This window comes from Mixophyes fleayi, chromosome 1 (assembly GCF_038048845.1).
Source record: "Mixophyes fleayi isolate aMixFle1 chromosome 1, aMixFle1.hap1, whole genome shotgun sequence".
NCBI classification, from domain to species: domain Eukaryota; kingdom Metazoa; phylum Chordata; class Amphibia; order Anura; family Limnodynastidae; genus Mixophyes; species Mixophyes fleayi.
The window spans coordinates 379667163-379692634 of NC_134402.1; the positions used below are offsets into that span (position 1 = coordinate 379667163).

Genomic DNA, 25472 nt, shown 5'->3' on the forward strand with positions numbered 1-25472 from the left:
TGGCATAGACTCTTCAAAAGAACCTGTGGCAGCAGGGAGGCCCAAAGGCGTACTAGCACTAGTAGCCACCGCGGCTGCCACAGTAGACATCAGCTGATTGGACTGTGACACCATCTGTGCTAAAGAGGAAACCGACTGTCAGGGAGGCCACCCAAGCCGGTTCCTCAGTCAGTGGGGCTGCAACAAGCTGGGATTGCGTAGGGGGACCCCCTGCATCGCAGACAGAACATAGTGCCAACGGGTCCTTCTGCCCACTAGGTAATTTTGCATTACATTTTGAACATGTGAAACACTTTACTTTAGGGCCCTTTCCTTTATCTGTCATTTTTCAAAGGAAGGCACACCAAACAAACTTAAATTTAGCTGTTAGAGAGCGAGAGACAGCAGAGAAAATAATATAAAAAAGAAAAAAGAAACAAGTAATCAAATATAAAAGTTATACTTGTAAATTATTAAACCAAAATACAATAACTGGGCAAGTGGGAGAACTATAATATAACTCCCACTAGCCCACTTTGCAGTCAGCAATACAATAATATATGTTTAATAAATCAGATATTTAGCCACCGGCCAAACAGGGGAGAAGTCCAACAGCAGTGCCTGGTGCCTGCTCCGCGTCCTTTCCCGGGCTTCTATTTGGCGCCAACAGGCCGGGCTAGTCCAATTTTCCCTGGAGAGCAGGGGAGCTCTATATCTTAGCTCACCCCCTCTGATAATGCTGTCTCTCTGTAGTGCTTTTCCTGCCCCATTAGCGGGGAGGAAAAAGAAAATATTATATGGCAGAGTAGTGGAGACCTCAAAAAAAAAGCGGATCACCCCGATGCCCTCAATGTACGAGGGGGGTTCTTGGTACGGCCCCCTTCCGTTTCCTCTCTGCGGATTTTAAAATGGGCGCCGACTTTTTTTTTTCTTTCATTCCGATAACCGGCCCTCCATGCCTAATGGCAGCGCTGGTTATCGGTGAGGCCCCAAGAGTGACAGCGATCCGGAGAGACCGCTAGTCCTCTATGTTCAAGCACCCTAATTTTCTCTGCAAGTGAGAGCCTTTGGCTCTCAGCTGACAGAGCAGTGCCTGCGCTGCTGTTCTGGGAGTGTGCTCTCTATAATAGAACACACTCCCAGGTCTGCCCAAGATATCCCTAAAAAAAAAAGAAAAGAAAATTTAGCAGCAACTAAAACAGAGCCTAACTCCATGGGCACCTAGAAAAAACTGAGGAGGAAGAGGCAGGGGGGGGGGGGGGGGGGGGAGTTATATATTCGTACTTTAGAAGGAATATTATAAATGTTGTATTATATCATGCCTAATAGCGAATGTGTGTTTTCGCCATCAAAATAAAAGTTTTGAAACTTTTCCTGTTCTTATGAGCTGGCTGCGCATATGTGGATGTATGTCTGCCTGACGCAAACCTGGATGCATCTAGCAATGTGTGCAAATCAGTAAAAAATTATGAGCAACTATTTAGAGTGTAACATGCACCAGGCTTCTTCACACAGGGATACAAAATGCCAGCAACATCAGCCCACATTAAAAGTAAAGGGATATGTACACAACTGAAAATTGTACTTAAAAAAAGGATCAAGCCAAGTAATAGCTACGCAATCTGTCCATCCATGGTTTAAACACTTGAATAAAGCACAATTAAAGAGTATTTAGTCGATCTCTATTATACAAATGCTACATGACCAAAAAAAAACAAAAACAAAAAAACAAATCTACGGCATGGTGATGAACAAAAAACACAAAGCATGAAATGCTGCAAAATCTAGTAAAAGCATTGGTTAATAGAAATGAAATAACATCGGCACTAATAACGGCTATGTGGCTGGCACTTATGTAAGTTTAGGGTCAGTCTGGGATGTCTGGCCTAGGTATAATGTCATGGACATCATTTTGCTTTGCCTTTCTCAGTACATCATAGTATGTTTCGGCAGCAGTACCTTGGTCTACCTGTCCTGCCTGGGAGACTGAAAGATAAAATTCTGCAAGAGAGAAGAGTTTATATAAACATTTACAGAGCGTCCTTCCCCAGGGCCCAGCTATACAACAAAACCCATTGTAAAAGTTAGCAAATGAAATCCATAGGACTGCATTACTAAAGTCTGCATATTGGAAAACGTGGGCTTTAAATCTACCCTTTTTTTTTTTTTTTTTTTCAATTTATTCTTGAAATCAAATCTCTTAAGTGACCTGAACAGTATCATTGACTCCACAGAACCATAAAAATAATTTGCATTATTGCGATTCTGTATAGAAAATTGTGCATTTTTAATATACAGCAGCAGAAAAGATGAGAAAAGGATAAAAAAAGTGTGTTGCCTTTTCCAACATGCACTTCAGTAACCTTAGTCCTTAATGCGCACCCATCTCTTACACACAGTATAGGGAGCTATTTTTGTCAGACTGAACAAACAAGCACGAGAATGTGACCTATGCATTCACTAGAAACCGATAATATCGCTGAGGAGCGTTAAGACCAATCACAAGCCACTTGGTCCTAGTTAAACGATAAGACTACACACTCTTGATATTGGTTTAGCCCCCAAAAATAGCTGCCTCCATTGTGTATTAGGTGACACATGCATTAAAATTACAACAGAGACAAAAACAGCTGAAAGGGTACTGAAGGGAAAACATCATAAAACATGAAAACAGCATGAAGAGAATATAGCAAGCTGTGTATGTCTGCCAGAAGTAATGTCACAATGAGGTGGTCACCGACATCTGGAACCATACTTGGTGCGATGTCAGTAGGGATACTTCGTAACAACAAATTTTAAATGAATCAAAAAACAAATAAAAATACCATATAGAAAATACCAATGTTAATAATACAAATAATTTAGTCAATACATGTTTCCTAATAAAGGGTAGCAAGACTCATTTAGTACATTGGCATACAATAGGAAATTCCAATGGCACAGTAAACAATGGGAGGTATTAGGAATTCCATGCTTTCTGAGGAAAAAAAATCCACAAGACAAACATGAGACTTGGCTTTAAGTCTAGGGAAAGGACATGCAGGAATCCAGAGGTTGGCCTGGCTCTTCAAGAACAGATGTTTCCCCAGAATAATGAAGATTGTTATGTTTGTAAACTATTTCAGCATCTAATTTTGTTCAGATTTTTATAGCATCTCATTGCACTGAAAAATGTGCCCCTAAAAAATGACAGCCAACTTTAAAAGAACTTCAAAAACGTGTCCTGTGTGTTATAGAATACCCTGTTGAGAGCAGTGTTCTATAATCAGTGCTTCAGGAATTGCATGGGTGGAAGAAATCGAAATTAGAAGACGATTTCATAATCTCATACCACTGGCTGCATAATTATTTGTTGGAAATTGGCAATTTACACACCATGAAATCATTTTGCAATAGAAAACACGAAGGAATACAAAACAATAACATCTGACGAACATTTAAAATAGATGGACAATTTCTGAAAGTTAATATTTAGAGCGTTAACATGTGTCTAGAGTGATCATCTATTTCTTTTGTACAGCATGGATTTGTTTAATCACATATTTTTAACTCTTTCCTATCCCAGCCACTTTATGGCATGCATCAATTAAATGGGATTGACTTCTGTTTCTTAGTCAAACCAAAGAAGCTTTATATCTATTTTTTACTTTATTCAAGATCTCATGTAGTTCGCAGGCTCAAGAACTCGTTTTTGTTTTCCTTTACCGCCCTGATGCTATTTCACATCTGGACAAAAATCACTGACATTTGTACAGTTGTCTTTTGCTTTTTAAATATTTACTTATTAAGGCAGAGAGCACAATATAACACAACAAATATTTATTTTTTTTGTTGTTTTTTTTTTAACGAAAAAAAAAAAAAAAAAAGGTTTACACCAAAAGGAGCATAGGAGTGCAACAGAGTTCCAGCAGCACAAAACACTTCACAGCCACTATTTTTCACGACCTGACAAAATTAATTGGATTCTGACAGGGCACAGATAGTCTAATAGCAGTCGAGAAGTGGTTAACAACCCATAAAACATTCAAACACCAAGGAGTTGTTTGGACACAGCAATAGCTCTGCAAAGACAGCGACTAGTTAGAAAGTGCAAAGAATAATCATTCTGGGTGCACAGATTTGTCAGCATCAATCAGGACATTGGTGTGCGGGGCCAGCTTACTGGACTCCCTGGAAAGACTTACCAAACAAACCAATCTGGACACTCAGCCTGAGTACTGAATGTTCGGATTTTGTATAATATGGCCACGTACTTGTGTTTCTTAAATGTATTGTATCTGATCCAATACCTTGGCATCAGGTCCTTATCATCATCATCATTTATTTATATAGCGCCACTAATTCTGCAGCGCTGTACAGAGAACTCATTCACATCAGTCCCTGCCCCATTGGAGCTTACAGTCTAAATTCCCTAATATAGAAACACACACAGACAGAGGGAGAGACTAGGGTCAATTTTGATAGCAGCCAATTAACCTACTAGTATGTTTTTGAAGTGTGGGAGGAAACCCGGAGGAAACCCACGAAAACACATGGAGAACATACAAACTCCACGGTCAGGAATCAAACTCATGACCCCAGTGCTGTGAGGCAGAAGTCCTAACCACTAGGCCACTGTGCTGTCCTTATGACTGAGTCATCATTAAGACATTATGACTACTGAGCATACTAGTGAATTGTGTAAAAGTCCTCTTAATGGCGGATCCATAGATAACATAGGCAGTGTTTGGATGCTGTTGTGACATATGACTGCTTATTACGTTCCTCTAGTTATCCTATGCAGGAATACACACATTGGCAAAGTAATGACCAATACCCGATACTGGGAGGGGGGGGGGGGGGGGATTCTGCACATTTCACTACTGGATCATTTTTCTAGGGGAGACGCAAAATTCTACATTATTTAATGAACTACATGAGTTAGCTAGGTGTGCTTGATCCACATTTGTCTTCAAAAATTTATATTAAGAGATATATCAAACCCTCCGCTTTATTTACATTTGAAAAAGGTAAAACAACTCAAAAATTATTTTAAAAAAAATTAAAAATGTTTGTTACCACAACTCACTGAAGTATTTCCAGATACTTGAAACTGGACATCTACTAAATAATCAGTTGAAGACTCAAGAGCTGTTGCTGCCATTTGGCAGATGTGAATAAAATTATATTCCTTATGAACATCTGTAGTCATTGCAGCCTGTGGTTTATTCCATACTTGCAGGAGCTGCTAAGGATTATCAGTTATTCACAACACCCCTGTCACTTCTTTTGGATAAAAGTCCTATTTAAAGTATCAGAAGATATTCTAGTAAATTGTGGTACCCAGTATTAATGACATAAAAGTCATGCAAAATATTTCTTCAATCAATATTTGTGGCGTAACCAATAGCCACATATTTGAATGGTTACACATTTTTATAAACCATATCTCATAAAAGGTTTAAATAAGGAGGACACAGATCATCACAAATGGTTAATGGATGAGCTGGTGTATTTTATATATAGACATCATAGTCCTGTAATTACATTAATCAGACAAACAGTGAAAATAACATGTATTGTACTTTTACAACAATGTACAGTAGGCTTCAGTTGACAAACAGAACATAGAAAATCAAGCACATCCACCACTCAGCTCGTACAATAACACTATAACACTATAGGAATAATAGAATATAACAAAATAGGACACCAGTGCCGGCGCAGAGTCACACGCTCTCTTCCAGCGCCAGAAGCCCTTGTATCTAATGCTAGTAGTGTTCATTGCAGCTGGAAATCCGACACCTTATAAAGTGCACTCAAACGCTCTATGAGGGTCTTCTCAAATACAATGTATTTCAATTGGAGAGCGTTTTTATTGAGTGTTTTGGACACTTGTCCATGAAGCGGTTCGTGTTTTAAAAACTGCTGGAGCGATTAAATTGGTTAGAAGACATCCTGTTTTGTTCAATGAAATAAATGGTTTCAATTTGGAGCGAATAGATGTTGCGCTTTAAATGTGGGGTGAAAAGCTCCTGTGTGACACAGTCCTAAGTCGTGTAACAATGGGCACAAAAGTAAATCTTAGACACAAGAGCACAAACTGTATATTATAAGAAATGGTTTTTCTTGTAATACTACTTAGAGAGGATGAATGTTAACACCTATTCCTTCCTTGAAGTACTAGAATTGCAGTAGCACATACCTTTTTCTTCACATATTTCTGTTAGTGTTAACGCTGCCTCTACCATGTAAAGAACATAGCTAAACAAATGCAAGCTCATTACATGAAACACTGAATGCAATTACAAATGTAAAAATTTGTAATGAATAAAACTATGCTGTAGCCCAAGGCTCATTGGTGCACGTGGGGAGCAGAGCCTATCCTGTCTGAGCAAATCCCATAGCAGAGTTACAGTAGCACAAATTTCTGAAGAACTTAATGCTATGATAGAAACATGTCAGAACACACAGTGCATGGCAGCTTGCTGAGTATGGGGCTATGTAGCCACAGATTGGCCAGAGTGTCCATGCTGACCACTGTCCACCGCCAAAAGCGCGTACAATGGGAAAGTGACCACCAGAACTGGAACATGGAGCAATGGAAGAAGGCGACCTGGTCCCATTAATTATGTTTTCTTTTAAATCATGTGGACGGTCGGGGAAGAGATGACAGCAGGATGTACTATGGAAAGAAGGCAAGTGTGATGTTGTTCTGGGCAATGTTCTGTTGGGAAACCTAAGGTCTTGGCAATCATGTGGATGCTACTTTGACATGTGCCACCTACCTAAAAATTGTTACAGACCAAATATATACCCCTCCATGGCAATGGTATACCCTGATGGCAGTGGCCTCTTTCAGCAGGATAATGTGGCACACTGTCATGTTCTTCAAACTATTCCTGAACAATTTTTGCAAAGAGTTCAAGGTGTTGACTTAATCAGATCGAGCATCTGTGGATGTGCTGGAAAAAGTCAGAGCCATGGAGACTCCATCTCTCAACTTACAGGAATGAAAGGATCTGCTGCTAACGTCTTGGTGCCGGATACCACAGGACACCTTCAGAGGTCTTGTGGAATCCATGCCTCAATGGGTCAGAGCAGTTTGGCAGCAGAAGGGGGGCCTACACAATATTAGGCAGGTAGTTTTAATGTTGAGGATGAGGGATACTTAAAATTATATTATTTATTTATCAATATCTATCTATCTCTATATACACACACATATGCATACCCATACATACACACACTTGTTTAAACAGCGGGGTGTATGATTCCATACTGTCACCTACATTCCCATTAGTTTGCATACCACCACTTCTACAGTTCTATACCTACCACAGTATATGTGTGTGTAAATTATATATATATATATATATACATATACATACACACACACACACACACACATACATACATACACATATATATGTGTATATCTCATGTGTTTCCAAAGTACTAAAAGTTTCAGATGTGTAAATACGGAACAGAAGAGAGAAGGATAGAAGGTGTGTGTATCGTCTCTATTTGTATCTGTATCTGTAACATATTCCAGGAATGCATATGGACTGTTATGATTAGCGAATCAAACAAGAACTGTAACAATAAGCACAACTGAATGGTCAGTAAGTGACTTATCCCTACTGGAACAAGGAACAGAACACAGAATTCAGAATATCCCATGTTATAGTTTATAGTTTAATATAAAACCCATTACTAACAATCAGGTTGAATAGAGTAGCAGCAATTGTAATGTCTTTAAGAGTTCCTACACTCCCACTTTACATAAATGCTCCTAGGGTATGAACCCTTTTCTTATGTATTATAATTCAGTGGTGAATTAGGAACCATAAAGCTGGAGGAGGAGGATGTCTTTCATGAACTAATCATTTTCCGATACCTGTCATTACTATGAAAACCAATGTAAAAATGAAAATGTACCATATAAAATGGCATCCCATGAAGATAACTAGATTCCAATTACAACACTACAAAGTATCAGTGGGGTGGTTTTAATTTCATTCACAAGGTTTAAATTTTGACATTTAGGATTTAGAATATGAAAATAAGTCCTATTCAAAACTAAAATGTCACCACGAAGCCTGCTGACGGATTTTAAAAAAATCCTCAAAATTAAATATTTTCATTAAACCTCATCCCCGTAACAAAAAGCCAACGCCTGCCCTCTCCCACACATTTATTCTCCTAGCAGGGCTGCTCACTGATGTTGTGACCACCGTTACCTTCCAGTAATAGGAATACTCTACCTTCAAGCAGTCTGAATGGTTGGGCATTCCAAGCTGCACATTCTGTTTTATTTTTAACCAGAATTCGGGATTGTTTTTAATGTATACAAAAGAGATCATGATTATGCTATCCTGAAAGCTGTATTTATAAACATATGTATAGTTTTACGATAGTGCTCCTTCAAAAATGAACTAAACTCAGTAATAAATTTATTCTATACAGATGAAGCATTTAAGTGCTGCTTAGAATTTATGTATGTAGCGTAAAAGGGCGATATCCCTTTTGTGTTGAAGTTTCCCGTTTCATATATTCCATTTACTAAAAATCATACATGTATTAGCTATAAGCTAATTGGAATTCTTGCCAAAGGACACAGCTTACAGCACTGTACGTTATGTGCAATAGTTTCAGCTAGATTGCAAGAGCCAACTACATTCAATGTGATCAAGCCAGACGAGCTTGTCCACAGACATCAATGGAATTAGCCGTGGAATTAGCTATTAGCCGCCATTAACCTCACACAAAAATTGTGATTTGGTCTTGATAATTTTTAAAATTAAAATCTTTATTGATTGAACTGCATAAAAAAAATAAAAAAAAATATGGAAGAGACCATTTTATGCACTAATTGTGTAATCGTTGGTTCTACTTTTAATATATTTTATTTATATATTTTCCTTGGGCCCTGGATATTTTCAGTGCAATTTCACTTCAAGTCCTCAGTCTCCAGATCACTCAATTCCCTGCTCGTTAGAAGATCTATATATCTTTGTGGATCCACACTATAAGGCAATAAAAAATATCTGCCATATTTTGACTGTGATATACCAAGTATCGTAAGGACAACTCTCGAGAGAGACATCGTTGTGGAACCAAACCCAGGTACCTGGTTGAAGACCAGATAGATTGGCAGATATTTTTTATTGCCTTATATTGTGGATTCAGAAAGATACAAGTGTCTTTATTTGATTTTATTGCTAGAATCAGAACACATTTTTTATGGTTCCTTCTCTTAGCACAATCTATTTGATATTATCCTTAAATTCATGATTATTAAATGTAGAGTTTATTTACTGTTCACATAACACGTCTGTTATGTTGTGCGTTTGGAACCATTGTTAGAGTTCGTTATTTGAAGAGGTTGGGATTGCCTCTATGTTTTCTAGTTTAGCAGTACCGTTTCAGATCCGTACATTATCTAGTGACAGCACAGTGCTAGTACCCCCCTTTTTTCATAGAATCTATGTGATTGGGAGGATTCCAGCACTGGTTTGATATATTAATTACATAATTATTTCATTAGATATACCCTGCAATAGAATGTACCGAGCACCAACTAGTATGTGGTCATGCTATTCTTGCTACTCTGCTGCTTAACGTTGGGTACACATTTAAATAAATGTATGTCCCTTCCCAATAAAATATTGAGTCTGAACTTTATGTGTATACTATTTGTTCTGTGCAAACTCCACTATGTGGGCAAAGCCTCCACATTTAGAAACAGAATGTAGAACCACAGGTCTTTATTTCAACAGCATTTCAAACAAGCTATTCTTATAAACCTTTTAAAGACATTTTCTTGTACTGTTGTAATGTGTGCTTATATGAAAGGACTGACCTTCTTTCTTTGACCTCTGGACTGTTGACCTGTGGCTACCCTTCAGAAAGAATAGTGGAAGCACCTCTCCAACCCATTCTCATGGTCTGGTTTACCACACTGGAGACTAGCAGCAGCCAGCAAGACAGTCCATTGGTCATTGTTGTATGGATACCGGTGCTACTGGTTAAACTAAGTTGTACTTTATGGTTTGCACTACTCTGTCAATTTTTTGTTCATCCAGTGTATGCTGCTTTCTCCTCTCTCTCTTGTGGACTGCCTACATTTGTGTGCTACAGGGTGGTCTCTTCCTGTCACTCTTTCTCATATATTATCTTTTGGTCTTTTGTTGTAGAGATCCCTCACTGCATCTATCACTGGATTAAACATTTTATTTCAAGTTGCTGAATTTACGTCTTGCCACATTAATTGCGCAAATCATATGCCTTATATTAACTATGCTGAACTTTGTGGTTGAAGTCCACTTTTAGATAACCTTAACTGGCAAATAGGGAGGGGTTAGGTTGTCACTAGCCTAGGAGTTGATAATGCTGTGTCTGCCCATACTTCTCCCATAGAACATGATCTAGGACAGTGTTGGCTAACCTGTGACACTCCAGTTGTTGTGAAACTACAAGTCCCAGCATGCTTTGCCAATATATAGCAGCTTATTGCTGGAAGGGTATGCTGTGACTTGTAGTATCACAACACCTGGAGTGTCACAGGTTAGCCAACACTGATCTAGGAGCTCTATTGAACTATGTGGATAAGACAGATATACTCTCCCAGCACTGCAAGGTCACAGTGAAATCTGCTTTCTGGTGCTTCTTGGTTGCAAGTAAAGGAGATCCCAAGTAAAATAGTGAGGTCTTGCCAAAAAGTGGATTTCCCTTATGAGTTTGTTTATTGTGCATTCCTCTATTTGCCACTAATTATTATTACTGTGCATATTCTACAGTGCTACAAGCTCTGCATTACACATCAGAATGATACTGTATTCTGGGATGTGGCTCATCCAGTCAGTGATTCCCACTACCAAAATCATTGTAGTGTTTGTACAGACTTCAGAGGTCACTTAGGGACAGTCTGGCGTGAGACTTTAAATAGGTGGAGCATATCCATATGCTGACAGACCAGTAGAACGAAGCCTCCTAACCTCAACAAGGGTGAGCTGTGCCTCTCCAAAACAATTTTACACAAGGAACATAAAGACTTGCGAGTGCTTTCCTTTTTCCGTTTTCATACACATACTGCTTCCATACAGCAATGCAGCGATAATAGATTTGATGGGTGAATATCAAACACTTTTCCTGTTTTCCAGTAATATTTGCATGGGTTATAAAAGTCAAAAGTAAAACTTCTTAAATGCTGAAACTAATGGTGCAATCATTTGTTGGAGGCTTAAAATTCCATATAATTTTATCCAGAATTTGTATTAAATCTAATATCGATCTGATTTCTTACCTCGGATTTTTCCAGTTTTGTCTGAGCATCAATCTGAGTAACTATCTCATTCATATTGGTTTCTAGAACCATACCTCCCATCACCATTTCTGCCAGGATGTTGTGTACCTAATACAAATACAAAATGAAGCACAATGTTACATTCCAAAATATCCCCAATAAAAGATTGTGTAATATACAGTGTTGTCCAAGTATGTAGATGAACAGAGCTACAATTATGTTCTAACCATGTGCACGCAGGCCAAATACTGTTTAAATAAACCAGTAGATGCTCTACAAAGACTAAAGAGGTTGTCAGGGAAGCCGTAGCCACTAAGAAGCCTGGCCCGGCTGCATCTGGCTCACGTGCCTTCAGCCGGACAGTCCATGTTTAACACGTATGGAACATCATAACTGAAAAGTAATAAACCATATTCTACCCTTGTCCACAATGGGACAAGAAAACGGGTTTCTGGGTTTCATTAAATGCAGGCACTCAAGGCATTTAGACCTAATAATGCTTAAAAATTATTTTAAAATACATGTCCTAATAATGTTTATTGTATAGTTATTGCTAGCATCTGGATGGCTAGCGACTAACCAAGTTTTCATGCTTGGATTGTCTTAGTAAACAATGATGTTTGGCATGAACGGTATACTTATCAATCTAGGAATACATGCAGAAATTTTTTAATATCTGGTCCAGATGGACTACATCTAGATATGCTGTTCATGCTCTGGACTGAGTCCACAAACCGGGAGTCTATTCCGATCTACCTACCTTATTTTTTGGTGTATCATATTTTTGTGTATCACGTGTTACAGAACCTTATAATTAACTAATTAGCTGATCAAATTGCTCCACAATAATTTAAATTATACTGGTGACTGGCCACTTGTCCCCCTATTCTTTTGATTGTTGACAATGTCAGACTTTCAAAATTTTTCCGTGGCTGAGTTTCCTTACTGCCTGTTATAGCTTTCTTATGCAAGGTGTTTATATCAATTCTGCATTTCTTAGTATCCTGGATATATTTCTTGTTTGCAGTTGCAGCAGTACTAGGATTAAATATTGCATTGTCTGTTTTGCTGTCTGTTTACTGAAAAATGATAATAAAAATGAATTGATTTAAATATATAGCTTGTATTAGGGATGAGACGGGTGCCATTTTTCATCTGTCACCTCTCCCAGCAGAATGACTATGCAAACACTTGGGCATTACTAGAATTACTGGGCTACATAGCCAAAATCTTTAAAAGGACTCCCATGTAGGATTTATCTACACCAAGATTTGTGTGCCCTTCTTCCTGTCTAATTCCTCTCCTGACAACCCATGTGCAACCTATACAGATGTATGGAGCTCCACATTGGATAATATAACATTTTCTTGTCTATAACCTTACAATATATTCTGTAAAAGAAAGGACATTAACAAAAGGTATCACAGAATGGTGCGAAGACATTTCTTTGCAAAGTGTAGAAACTGGTAGGGATGTGGGTGTGTTATTTCCAGGGCCACAATTATATAAACGAGATGGCGTGGGTGGATTTAGAAAGACCTTCCCAGGTAGAACAGTCTTCATCTCCCCAGAAAAATACTTCAACTCTCCAGCAAGTCAGACCCTTATGAGGGTTAATAGAGCTCCATTGTAGAATAACATAGAAAAGCTGTAATTGACAAAGGGGCTCCTAAATTTAGGCTGGACTAGTAGTAATGATTTTACCATCTCCATTCACCAAGTGCATTTTCTAGAGCATCTGCAAACCCTCCAATCGAGACGCAGATTGATTTCCTGCACAGCTATTTTGACTATATGCCGACAGTTGCCCAATCTGTGACCCAACAACATCATTGTACAACAATAAAGTGTACCGCTGCATGTTACTGCTGCACTTCCATTCATGGGGGATTTACCTGGCCCAACCACTATCAAGCCAACGTATAACTAATCTGTGACTGCTAAAGCTGGGAAATCCCTGTTGGAGTGCTGCTGAATAAATTCTGTGTTTCAGTGGGAGGTGACTCACATAGGGAGCGAGACAGCTTGCCACACTCTACATACTGTGCTACTTGTGTCCAAGCAATATTTTATTATGTTATTTATAGCAGCAAGTCCTGGCTGTGAAGAGACAAGAGATTATGGTGGCTGACAGAACGTACTTAACCAGTGGTGTGGGCTGCATGGGTTGCTATGGCTATAATTACATAAGTGGTTGCTCACAACAAAAAAATGCAAGAGCGGGGATTCTGGCATACTTAGCAGAGTTTGCAATGGTAGCCAATATGATATTTTCATTGGGCCACACATTTGATGCTTGGTCCAACAAATTAACTTTGCAGAGAAGCATCAGATCACATTAAGAGATCAGAGTGAAGACTAAATAGAAGGATACCCTACAACTGTCCAGTCAAGCTGCTGGGAAGGTGGAAATCAGAATCCTTATGAAAAGAATTTTAATTACCCTACTAAGGAGGACCGTATGTGAGCCTTTAGAGGATCATGTATTAACCACCACTATTTAAACTGTACAACTTAAATTGCGTGTGTGTGTGGGGGGGCGGGGGAGAACAGGATAACATTTAACATCTATAGGGATCATCTAGCCCTTCCAGAAGATGATGATCCAACGCACACAGAAGAGGTAGAAAACAGATCATGTAACAAAATATCTCCAGGTTACTGGCTTACTGATCTGCCCATCACACTGTATCTTATTGTTCTTCATGGCGGCCGCGGGCACCGCAGCGACTCTCTGCTTCCTCTTGCTGGCGTCCCGGCCGTCTCTATAATGACCGGGCGTCACTTTCGGCTCCCTCGTCACGCTTGCCTAGGCGACAACCAGGACGCTTGAGGTTCCCTGCCGCTGCACCCGGCCAGCTGTCAAACACCCGGGCGCACGAGGCTCTGTTTAAAGATCAGCCATTCATGGCTGATTAGATTATTATGCAGCTGGGCACTCTGCTTCTTCATTGGCCGGTAGTGCCATTAATTATTTAAGCAAGTCCTGGGAATACTTTCAAGGCTTTGCCCTGATTGGCTCTTAGTACAATTTAAGGCAGTGAGGACTGAGCTTCACAGCCGGTTATAGCGTTCTGTTCCAGTTTGCTGCCTGCTTCTGTGCTGTGTTGGTGTTTAAACCTTGAATTGCTTTCTGGTGTATGACCTCTGCCCGTTCCCGGACTCTGAACCGTTGCCTATGGCCCTGACCCAGCTTGTACCAGACGTCTCCACCTGTGCTCTGTCAGGCCAGTCAGACATCATCTCTGTCCAGTCCGCAGACCTCTGGCCTGTCCCTACTCCGTGTATTACCTCCTGTACCTGAGTGCTACCGTGTGACCATAAACTGGTACTACACTGAGTGTAAGTCCTGGGGGCACCCGAGTACCTGTGAGCATAACCAGTCTCTACGGGAAAGGCAGCTGCTATAGGTGAAGACCTCTTCTGCTAAGTTCTACAAGTTTATGTCGCACTGGTTGCCATAACACGTCATAATGCTGTTCAATTTCAGCCCTCTTATGGTCAGTGTTTACTCTATTCCATAGCTTTACAAGAAAACAATGTTGTGGCCTTTCGTTGACCGATTCCCTGACAAGGTGACACAATATTTATAAAACAAGTCTGCACCAAATGTGGCCATATATTAAAGTAATTTATATTAGAAAAAAATAACTAAATTTAAAAACAAACAAACAAAACATACATGTATGAGAAAGTTGCATCTCCGTTGAACTGTGCTAGCAGCACTCTCTGCAGTTCTAAAAATAAGCTTCCTTTTACTTGTGGAGCATAAACAGTGAGTCCAGTCAGAAAACACAGATCAAGGCATAGTTTATGTTGTGTTTAGGATATCTCAATTCCGCAGCTGCACTTCATGGTAGGGGAGTCAGCGAAAAGGCAGTGCCAGCTGTAAAACACCTCTACTTTACAACTCAGATCTAATCTGTAATGATGGTGTAAATTATACAGACCTGCATGAATTGCTGACATGAGCATTCCTACCAGGGATATGTAGATATATTTCCCAGGACAGCTTACTCTAGTCACACAATGAGAGGGTTAAATAAAATAGAAAAAATAATGCAGACTGACACAATATTCAGTGAATTCATAGCCTGCACATTAAACCTATATTCTCATTAGTTTTATCTAACAGAGATTTTGTTGTGGTTTACACATCTTTTCTCCTTTCCCTGGCCAGTGGCATAGTCATATCTCCTTGTACAGGTGTATTCATTACAGACAGACACATCTTTAAAGATCCAGAGGTGGTTCTAATTATTTCACATGTAACCTGGAAAACCTGCACTGTTAGGGTTCCCTGAGGTCCAGGGGACCTAGACTGCGATTTTGCATAACCACACACCTCCTTCCCTCTGGTTGGTTGGTACCAGTTGGCCTCGCCCCCTTTTCCCTTATGATTGGACCTCTCCACAGCAATTTAATGGGATGAAGATTGCCCTGATCGCCCCTGTCTTGATCCGCCAGTGCCAAGGACTGAGTTTAGGAACTTTGGTTTGCTTCCGACAGCTCTGCCATGCAGACCATTTTTGTGCAAGTAATGCCGTAGAGTGGGCCGCTACTCAGGTGTCAGCTAAACCTGTCTGCAGGCCTTTTGTGCCTATATGTGGGTTTCTACTTCACCTATCTTCCCAGTTTACAAGCAGTTTTGTTAGAGACTTTTATGGGGCTTCCAGATCTTGCTTTCATTTCAACAGAGGCCTTTAATTAATAATGGTTTGGACAGTGAAAATTCCATGCTGGCAGCTGAAAGATCAATCAAGTGGAAGGGTTCCCAAAGTCTTGCACATGCCACACTCATTATTTTTATTTATTTTTTCAAACTGTTAAAATCAGCAACAAGTAAATTTGTGAACAAATATGTCACGTTTAAGTTTGTACCAAGCCGTGGCCGTCTTAACTTCTTTCCACTTATAGATTCAGTGAAACATTCAATTTTACCAGGAGTGTGCAAACCTTTACATACAAACTATACAGTTTCCTTCGCAGGTTGGCTTTCCTTGATATTGCCGTTACCGCGGTACAAACTTGCTAGACACAAGTATGACAAGTTCACTTTAAATCTAAATTGTTTACAGAAGCGGAGATATAAATATTTCCTTTTCTGAGCCCAGCACTGTCATTGCCAATAAGCAGAATGTATGTAAAATGTTTGCGTACAGCTCAGAAAAACAAATTAAAGATTCAAGAGCAGAACAAAGAAAGAGAACAATATTATACTTCATTCCTGCACATCCCAGTTAAAACGATCCATCTGGCATCTGTTCATTCACATTCAGCAACTGGCTCCACCAATGACTGGTGGAAAGTTTCAATAAAAACAAGTATTTCACATCTGTGTCAAGAGAGGCAGCAGGATAGATACCAAATTAAATAGAAAATGAGGAAAAGTTTTGATCTTTATAAGCAGGAACAGAGAAGCACAAATTTATAAAAATAGAATAGAGCGGGTCTTATTTTCTACATCTTCATAAAAGCAGACATACCATCTGAACTGTTAGAAAACCCCTTATGGACGTCAGCATGGTCTGTCGGACATAAGGTTAGAAATAGTTGGAATTTTAATACCTTCTCCATCTGCTGGGAAATACAGAATTTTAACGGAGAGAGGCCTCACATCCCCGTTCAGAATGAGCAAGGAGATTTTTAACAGCTATTAGGCCCCTTACCAATACGAACGCTAAGAAAGCGTCAACATATAACCAAGCAAAATTCAAAGTATCCTTATGGAACCTAGAGATCTTGTCTTGATTGTAACCCCACCCCTTTTCCTTTGTGTAACCCACTTATGAGGACTGTTGACTTTAATAATAATAATAATAATAATAATAATAATAATAAAAGTTTAGCTTTCAATACGGCCATGTCCAGTGACACACGCAGGGGGGGTTTCTGGGTCTCCAGAAACCCCTCCCCTCCACTAAAAAAGTGCCCTACACAGTGGCACTGTACTATACAGCAGCCGCATCTCTGACAGCACCGCGGCTGCTGTATAGTATAGTGCTGCCGAAACGGAACTGCGCATGCACAGCAGCTCTCTCGCGTGTTTGGTTTTTTTTTGGGAGGGGGGTTTCCCCCCTAACAATCCTGCGTGCTCCCCTGATGTTAATAGTAAAATCCAATATTTACAAGTTTTTAAAATTCACATTGGTTGCATCTATTTTGAGCTCTTCTGAAGCGCTATGAACAGAGTGTAATATGCCTGTTTTTTCTGCAGTTTCGCCAAAGAAAAAACAAGCACAATTCAGCGCAAGTCTGCTCACAAAGATGGACAGACTTGTTAAACTAGTTATTTCCACAGCCATATATTTCCATGTGTGCCGGTAAATGTGTCACAAGTAACTATACATCTTAAATTATAAAATGGGATTTTTTTTTATTTTTCTACCTATTAAAATGAGAGCCTTTCCTTGCTAGCATTGATCAGAACTTTTCAGTTGCTGCTTCATACAAAGTTATACAAGGACATTCTGGTCAACACAAGGCCGTTGGGATTCTTATCAACGGACTGACAGAATTCTACTGTTGCCCATAGCAACCAGATATCAGTTTGGATTATTGTAGCGCATATAAAACTAGTTACATAGCTGCTTGCTATCAGGTTACAGCACATTTGGGCTACTACTTCTTTAACCATACAATATATATAATGTTACAGTATCATTGCCAGCAAGAAGACAAGTTTAAGCATTACAATATAGAATATAGTTCATCATAACAGTACCTTATCTACATGGAAAATTAAATCCAGTTCACAGACATTTTCAAAGCACTTGTCCAGGGTTTCCACAAATACCTGTAAAATAAAGGATGTAAAATCAGGGAAGCTTTCTTACACAATATCAACAAGATCTAGAAATGTTTTTTTTTTCTTGTATAACCATCTTCTAAAAGCTAATATATGTAAATGGAATACACACAGCATGAGATCAGTTCTTTCCTTACAGATTACCTTTACATGGGATAAAATACATTGCTTGAATCAATGCCCTTATCTGCTTCATCACCACTAATCCTTCCTCTAGGATACACTTCAATATAGACTGATGGAAAGCAGACATGGATGACATCTTCTAAGACAGATAAGTTGAATTCTTTCAACGCAATATTGTTTAAAGTTCAATTTACAAAAGCTTAAAGACTGCAGATAAAACTTCTGAGTATTGTCACATCAAGCCAGCTTCTTAATTCTTGTTATTTTATTTGTATTTTACCCACATACCCCTCCAACTTCCCAATAACAGCCCTTTTGTTGAGTTTATCGTCTCTCCTACTCTGAACCTTGGCACAATGAGAGAGATGGCTCATTACTAGAAAGACACAAACGTACACAATTTTCCTGATCGAGAGGCCAACAGATCAAGCACCATCCACCCAACACATTCATAGATTTACAGGTGCCAATCTGAGCTAAATTCATTTCAACCAGACACTTGTTTTCATTAGGGCTCATTTACTTGCACTGCATTTAGGTGAAACATTTGCAGTAAAAACACAACAACAAGTGTGAATACAATGTTTTACTTCAGATTTGCACATTTGAGCAACTTTAGTAATTAGTCCTCATGTAATTACATTAACAGAAGAGCAGCTCTGGTTGGGCAAACTTTCTGTTAGTTAACACATCCATATCACTCATGGGGGGAGAATTCAATCCACAATGTGCCTCCCTCAGAGTGCCTCTAGAACGGTAGTGAAGGCACACTGCGGAAAAGTATCTCCACTGCTTTTTCCTTGCACCTCATAAAGGTGTACAGGAAAATTTGCAATGTTCTGGTACTGTAGCACCTGGAAAAGGAGTGCAGTCGGACAATGCAATAATGTCCAGCAGCACTTTGGCCCCCTCACCCCCAATATATAATGAAAATAAAAACCTCCTAACATATATGCTATATGTACAAACAAAATGGCAGCAAAGAGATGACACGGTAGCGGGACTATATATAATGAGATATAAATTAACCACATGTAATCATTATGTGAAGTGGCTTTAAATAAAATTCACCCCTTTGGCATTTTTTACATTTTATTCTTACGTCATGGAAAGAAACTGGAATTTTTACCACTGATCAACACAAAATAATAGGTTAATGTAAAATAAAGAAAACATGTCCCCCCCACACCAATAAGTACAAACAGACAATAAACAGATTGCTTAGGTATTCCCCCTTTTTATTTTAATACTTGGTGAAAGCACCTTTAGCAGCAATTAGAGCCTTAAGTCTATTCGGACAACTCTTTACCAGCTGAACTGTGTTATTTTCGGGTTGAATGGTGAACACTGGTGCGTAAATTTTTTAAATCACTCCACAGATTCTTGCTGGGATTGAACGCTAGGCTATTAGTGGGCCACACCATGACGTATTTGTATTTAAGCCACCCTGATGCAGCTTTTGGTTACTGTCCTACTGGGAAATAAATGTTTCCCCAAATCCTAAGTCTCTTGCAGACTGCAGCAAGTTTTCAGCCAAGATTTGTACATATCTTGGTCCATCCCTTATGACTTCTACGTTTAGAGAAGCCGGTCTATAAACCATAAGTAATCCCATAAAGGGTTAATGGCGCACACTATGTAGGCGGAGGAATCCCACCAATAAGGTTTTTTTTGGGGATCTCTTTGAGAGATAATGTTTGTCTATAAAAATATATACAGAAAAGGGATAACATCAATCTCCACTGCTGCACTGTCGTGGTTTATTGCACAGCAACCACAGAAATACACGAATGTATATACACCAAAGACAAACAGGACAGATTGCGCTGCGGAGAATTTGTGTTGGTATAACTCAATAAAAGAACCTAGAGGATCCTCCTATCGCAATAAGAAACCAATTGAATAGTATCACATAAATAGATGTTTAATCACAGACAAAATAATCTAATAATTAATATAATATCAATTATAAACCTGTATAGCTGGCCAGCATAACATTAGAAAGGTACCTTGATACAAAATAAAAATAAAAATCAATTATAAAAATAGTAAAAACCTAAACAACCCAAAGGGGCTAGATAAAGGAAGTCCAATACATTGACCCTACTTCTTAAATGAATAATATTGGTCAAAAGCTCTTATAGAGAAAGCATGTATACATTCCATGTAACAAATCGATCAGTAGTAATCACGAGGCTCTCTTTCACTTCATGCTGTGTCTAATACTTCCAATATATGGTAATCAGCTATGTAGACACAGTCAGGGTATGCTCCATAACACTTATTTTTGTAAGGGGCAATTCAAATCCAACCGAGATATTCAGCACCTTCTCAACAACATATGTTAAATTCTTTGGAAAAACCGCAATTAGAATTCAGCAGTGTTTTCCTTACCGTTCGGCGTCTTCAACCCTCCGGAGGGATTTAAAGTAGATGCTTAACGGCACTTTCTCAAAGCTCACGCTTTGAGAAAGTGCCGTGAAGCAGGCACGAAACGCGTCAGCAATTGAGGTCTATGATTTCATCTCACTAAACCAACTATTATTTCAGCAACACGGAGACACAGAGATTTTGTCTCTAATATAGTCGGCTTGAATTTTGATCTCTCTTGGAACTGTGTATATTTATACAATAACTTGCAACTTTGGCCTGATACTGTTTCAACTAAAGCCCCATTTGACGGGCGCGACTCAGCGCAAAGGAACAAGTTTTTCTACAACCTGATCCATTACCGCTGACGAGCGGTTAACATCTGAACCCTGATTTGGGTGTGCCGACTATAACATTCACTAACTAGTGAATATAGTGAGTTTCGAAATCCCTGTATTCCCATCTACTTTAAATCCCTCCGGAGGGTTGAAGACGCCGAACGGTAAGGCAAACACTGCTGAATTCTAATTGCGGTTTTTCCAAAGAATTTAACATATGTTGTTGAGAAGGTGCTGAATATCTCGGTTGGATTTGAATTGCCCCTTACAAAAATAAGTGTTATGGAGCATACCCTGACTGTGTCTACATAGCTGATTACCATATATTGGAAGTATTAGACACAGCATGAAGTGAAAGAGAGCCTCGTGATTACTACTGATCGATTTGTTACATGGAATGTATACATGCTTTCTCTATAAGAGCTTTTGACCAATATTATTCATTTAAGAAGTAGGGTCAATGTATTGGACTTCCTTTATCTAGCCCCTTTGGGTTGTTTAGGTTTTTACTATTTTTATAATTGATTTTTATTTTTATTTTGTATCAAGGTACCTTTCTAATGTTATGCTGGCCAGCTATACAGGTTTATAATTGATATTATATTAATTATTAGATTATTTTGTCTGTGATTAAACATCTATTTATGTGATACTATTCAATTGGTTTCTTATTGCGATAGGAGGATCCTCTAGGTTCTTTTATTGAGGTATACCAACACAAATTCTCCGCAGCGCAATCTGTCCTGTTTGTCTTTGGTCTATAAACCATGCATCACAGTAGCGGTGATGCATAGCTTTAGCATCGCACAGAACAGCTCACCTAGCATGGAGGAAGAATATCTTATTTTGGTATACTACAGAACACTCTTCTACTTTCTTTGCAAGTATCCCACATGGTTTCTGGCACATTCTAAATGAGACTTCATGTGTTTTCTTCAACAATGGTTTCCTTTATGACACCATTCAATAAAGCACAGATTTGTGAAGTACCTGGACTATTGTTGTCCCAAAGACAATTTCTCCCTACTCAAGAATTACATTCTTCCAGGTCATAATCCACTTGCTGATCCTGCAAACAAGTGTCCTTCTTGCATGGATATTTAGTTTTGGAGGACAGGCTGTTCTAGACAAATTCACAGTCATACTCTCTCCATTCCTTTATGATGTACTTGACAATGCTCTGAGAATAGAACATTGCATCCTTCACCAGATGGGTCCTTTTCAGTAAGATTTTCTAATTTTTGCTATAAAAGTCCTCTGATCTTTATGATGAAGTTCTTGTTTGGAAATGAACTAGCTAAACATAGAACCTCTCATTTAGTATTTATTTTTAAATTCATTGAAATACTAACGGCCTGATTAATCTTCAGACGCAAGTCTCGCTGCATGCCCTATCTTGCATGAGATTGCTCTGTGCATGCTCAGAAATGAACTATGAATGCAAGTGCATGCAAATCAAGTCCGAACGCAAATGACACTTCCAACAGCCTACAATTTAAAGAGCAGAACAGGGGAGGGAAAAGGGCAGACGTATGTAGAAAATGTACTGTAAAGGAGTGCCGGGGTCATGCCCTCGCACATTTGTTCGATTGAATCTCTGCACATCTCCTACAGTATATGATATTTAGCCATATCACTGGCACCAGCTACAGGGCAGGTGTAAGTGCTGATTGATAGTAAAAATGATGGATGTATATGCATTTGCTTGCAAGAGAAACGTAATAATGCATTTTATGTACAGTAGGCATTAAGAACATCCAGATATATGTATTTCATGAGGGCAAAAAAAATAAATATAGCATTAAGAGTTATTGTATTTTTTTTTTTCCTCTATGCGTTCTGAAAGGACTATATTGCACGTTTGCATTGTGCTTATCCTGCAGTGTGTTCCATCTGTCTACATATGGCAAGTTAAATATAACCAGTGTGTACTTATACCCATATTTAAATGGAAAGGTTTCTGGAGATCCTCTTGTACTGAAAGCAGACGTACGTGTGTGCAATTTGTCAGATTTTAAAACTGCAAATATCATTCACATTGCGTACAAGAGGAAGCAGGTTGACTCCAATCAAATCAGTGTGTTCTCTGAAGACTAGTAAACGCACAAATAGGTCATTTAGGAGCATCTATGCAAAAAGGATTAAATACTTTAGCAACTTTAGGTCACATAAATTAGCTCTTCAATACAAAGATTTCCATGGGTATTTTAACATAGCTAAACAGGACATGGAAATAAAGATATTTATCTGACCATTTGCCAATGAAAAGCTTCCAACTACGCAACATCGCCCGCATCCGTCCTTTTCTCTCTCAGGATGCCGCCAAAACTATCATCCATGCACTCATCATCTCCCGCCTCGATTATTGTAACCTCCTCCTCACTGGCCTCCCCCACTCCCGTCTCTCCCCCCTCCGCTCTATACTCAATGCCGCCGCAAGACTCATCTTCCTCTCACGCCGCTCCTCCTCTGCCTCCCCTCTCTGCCTTGTCTTACACTGGCTCCCCTTCCCCTACAGAATCCTTTTCAAACTCCTCACCACCACTTACAAGGCTCTCTCCAACTCTACTGCCCCTTATATCTCTAACCTCCTCTCCATTCACACTCCCGCCCGCTGCCTGCGCTCGGCCAATGACCGCCGCCTCTCCTCCACTCTTATCACCTCTTCCCACTCAAGAAGACTTTTCCCGTGCAGCTCCCCTTCTCTGGAACGACCTCCCTCGTTCCATCCGTCTCTCTCCTACTCTGTGCTCCTTCAAATGTGCACTCAAAACTCACCTCTTCCTCAAAGCCTACCAACCATGTACTTAACCCCCATCTCCTCCCTTTACCTGGTCCTCCCTTCTCTCCTCTTGCCTCAACTGGCTCCTCTTGTGCCTGGTCTGTTTACCCTCCCTTAGGATGTAAGCTCATATGAGCAGGGCCCCCTCCCCTCCTGTCTCCATACCTGTTCTTCCGCTCCGTCTTTACTGCATATGACTGGCCGGAGTTTCTGAAGTATTGGTACTTTTTGTTCATTGTTCTGTATGGTTTCACCCTGTATAGTCTACTGTTAGTACTGTGTGCGGTGCTGCGGATACCTTGTGGCGCCCAACAAATAAATGATAATAATAATAAATTGCAAGTTTTTTTTTTAACTTTAGAAAGTTTTTATTAGTTTTGAAAATTTTTTTGTTTTTAAAGGGGTACAGAAATAAAAAAAAAAAAGAGGGGGGGGGAAGGGAAGGACAATAAAAACAAATGGGGTAGGGGGGTACATAGTGGGTGAGGAACACAGCCATATATCAGACGGTACATGATTTAGCCAAATGTAACATCAAAACCCTTGCAAAATATTGTTGCTGGCACAGTATCAGACCTAATAGCCCTACAATATTCCCTCTCTTATGGCGGAACTCGTCCAATCTCCCACTCCCGCTATAGGACTACCTATATCTATCTTTTAGAAGCTGGATCCTGAGCTTTACTGTGGGTCTAAATTGCAAGTTTAAAGCGCACGTGTCACCAACACAGTGGAGGAATACAATATCAAGCCTATCAATTCACTAGTACTTTATGCTTCAGTTAGATCATTAGTTCCCAGTCACTTCTATAGGGACATCGCTCAGGCTACACATTTGGCTGCCTACTATGTGTGTAGGTCCACTTTAAAAGGAAGCTTGGCAAAGTGGGGTTTCTTTTACATAATGGTTAGTTTTGAGATGTGAAAAGTGTTTTCCTCAACACTGTATTCACTGGGGATTACTAAAATGAGCCAGAGGAAAAAAAGAATCTACATGATTCATCAAATATTCTCCAACCATAACTATTATAATCAAGTGCTCAGAAAAAAGTTAAACTTGATCCAAACAAAATTGAAAGCAGATGTGAAAGATGAAAACATGCAACAAGCCAGAGGTGGTGAGGGACGGCTGACCAGAGAGCTGAACAAAACAATATGGTTAAGGCTTCATGTTGAGTCACTTACCAAGTTGTTGTGAAACGCAGTATTTGTCATGACCCAGACAAAAAGGTCAGTCTTAAATATATGGGATGTGTTTTGATGAATTAGGAGGAAAAGCAGACAAAAGGGAATTTAAAAAATAAAAATAAAAATATATGCATGATGTGTTTTTTAATATAATACACATATTTAAGTGCCTGAACACCCCTTACCAAGGAATTGGATAAGGTCATTGGCAGCTCCACGTTAGGGTTTATTGAACAAGTAAATTCAGACTGTTACGGACGCATGGCCAACCACACACATTGATTAAGGCAACTGAAGCGTTTCTTACCGACATAGAAATGATTAAAATGGACCCGCTGAACTGATTATGCAAATATAAAAGCATTAAAAATAATAAAACATGCTTAGCCATCTACAGAACTGCTAGGAAACACTTTGTATGTCCCACAATGTTCAGTTAGGTGCCACGCTGGAAGCAATACACTCTAATGCGGTGCTCAATGTGGGCAGTGGTAATCGTTTTCACGATTACCACAATTCCGACACCGAGGACGCCTACAACTGAAATCCGAATTTATGAAAGAACGATTTCAGTATAAACAGAGTTACCTCAAA

At 39.4% G+C, this 25472-nt stretch overlaps 1 protein-coding gene across 2 annotated transcripts in view; it reads right to left on the reverse strand.

Moving 5' to 3' along the window:
- The window catches only part of AP3S1 (adaptor related protein complex 3 subunit sigma 1), a 54315-nt gene that overhangs the window by 9524 nt on the left and 19319 nt on the right, over positions 1–25472 (reverse strand). Inside the window, exons 4-6 of one of the 2 annotated variants that reach the window (XM_075179516.1) lie at positions 17991–18062; positions 11267–11374; positions 1939–1980 (exon numbers count right to left, since the gene is read on the reverse strand). In XM_075179516.1, coding sequence (XP_075035617.1) covers positions 1945–1980; positions 11267–11374; positions 17991–18062 — 216 coding nt within the window. In that variant the 3' untranslated portion in view covers positions 1939–1944. The remainder of the gene's footprint in view (positions 1–1938; positions 1981–11266; positions 11375–17990; positions 18063–25472) is intronic. The other variant, XM_075179506.1, reaches the window with a different exon arrangement.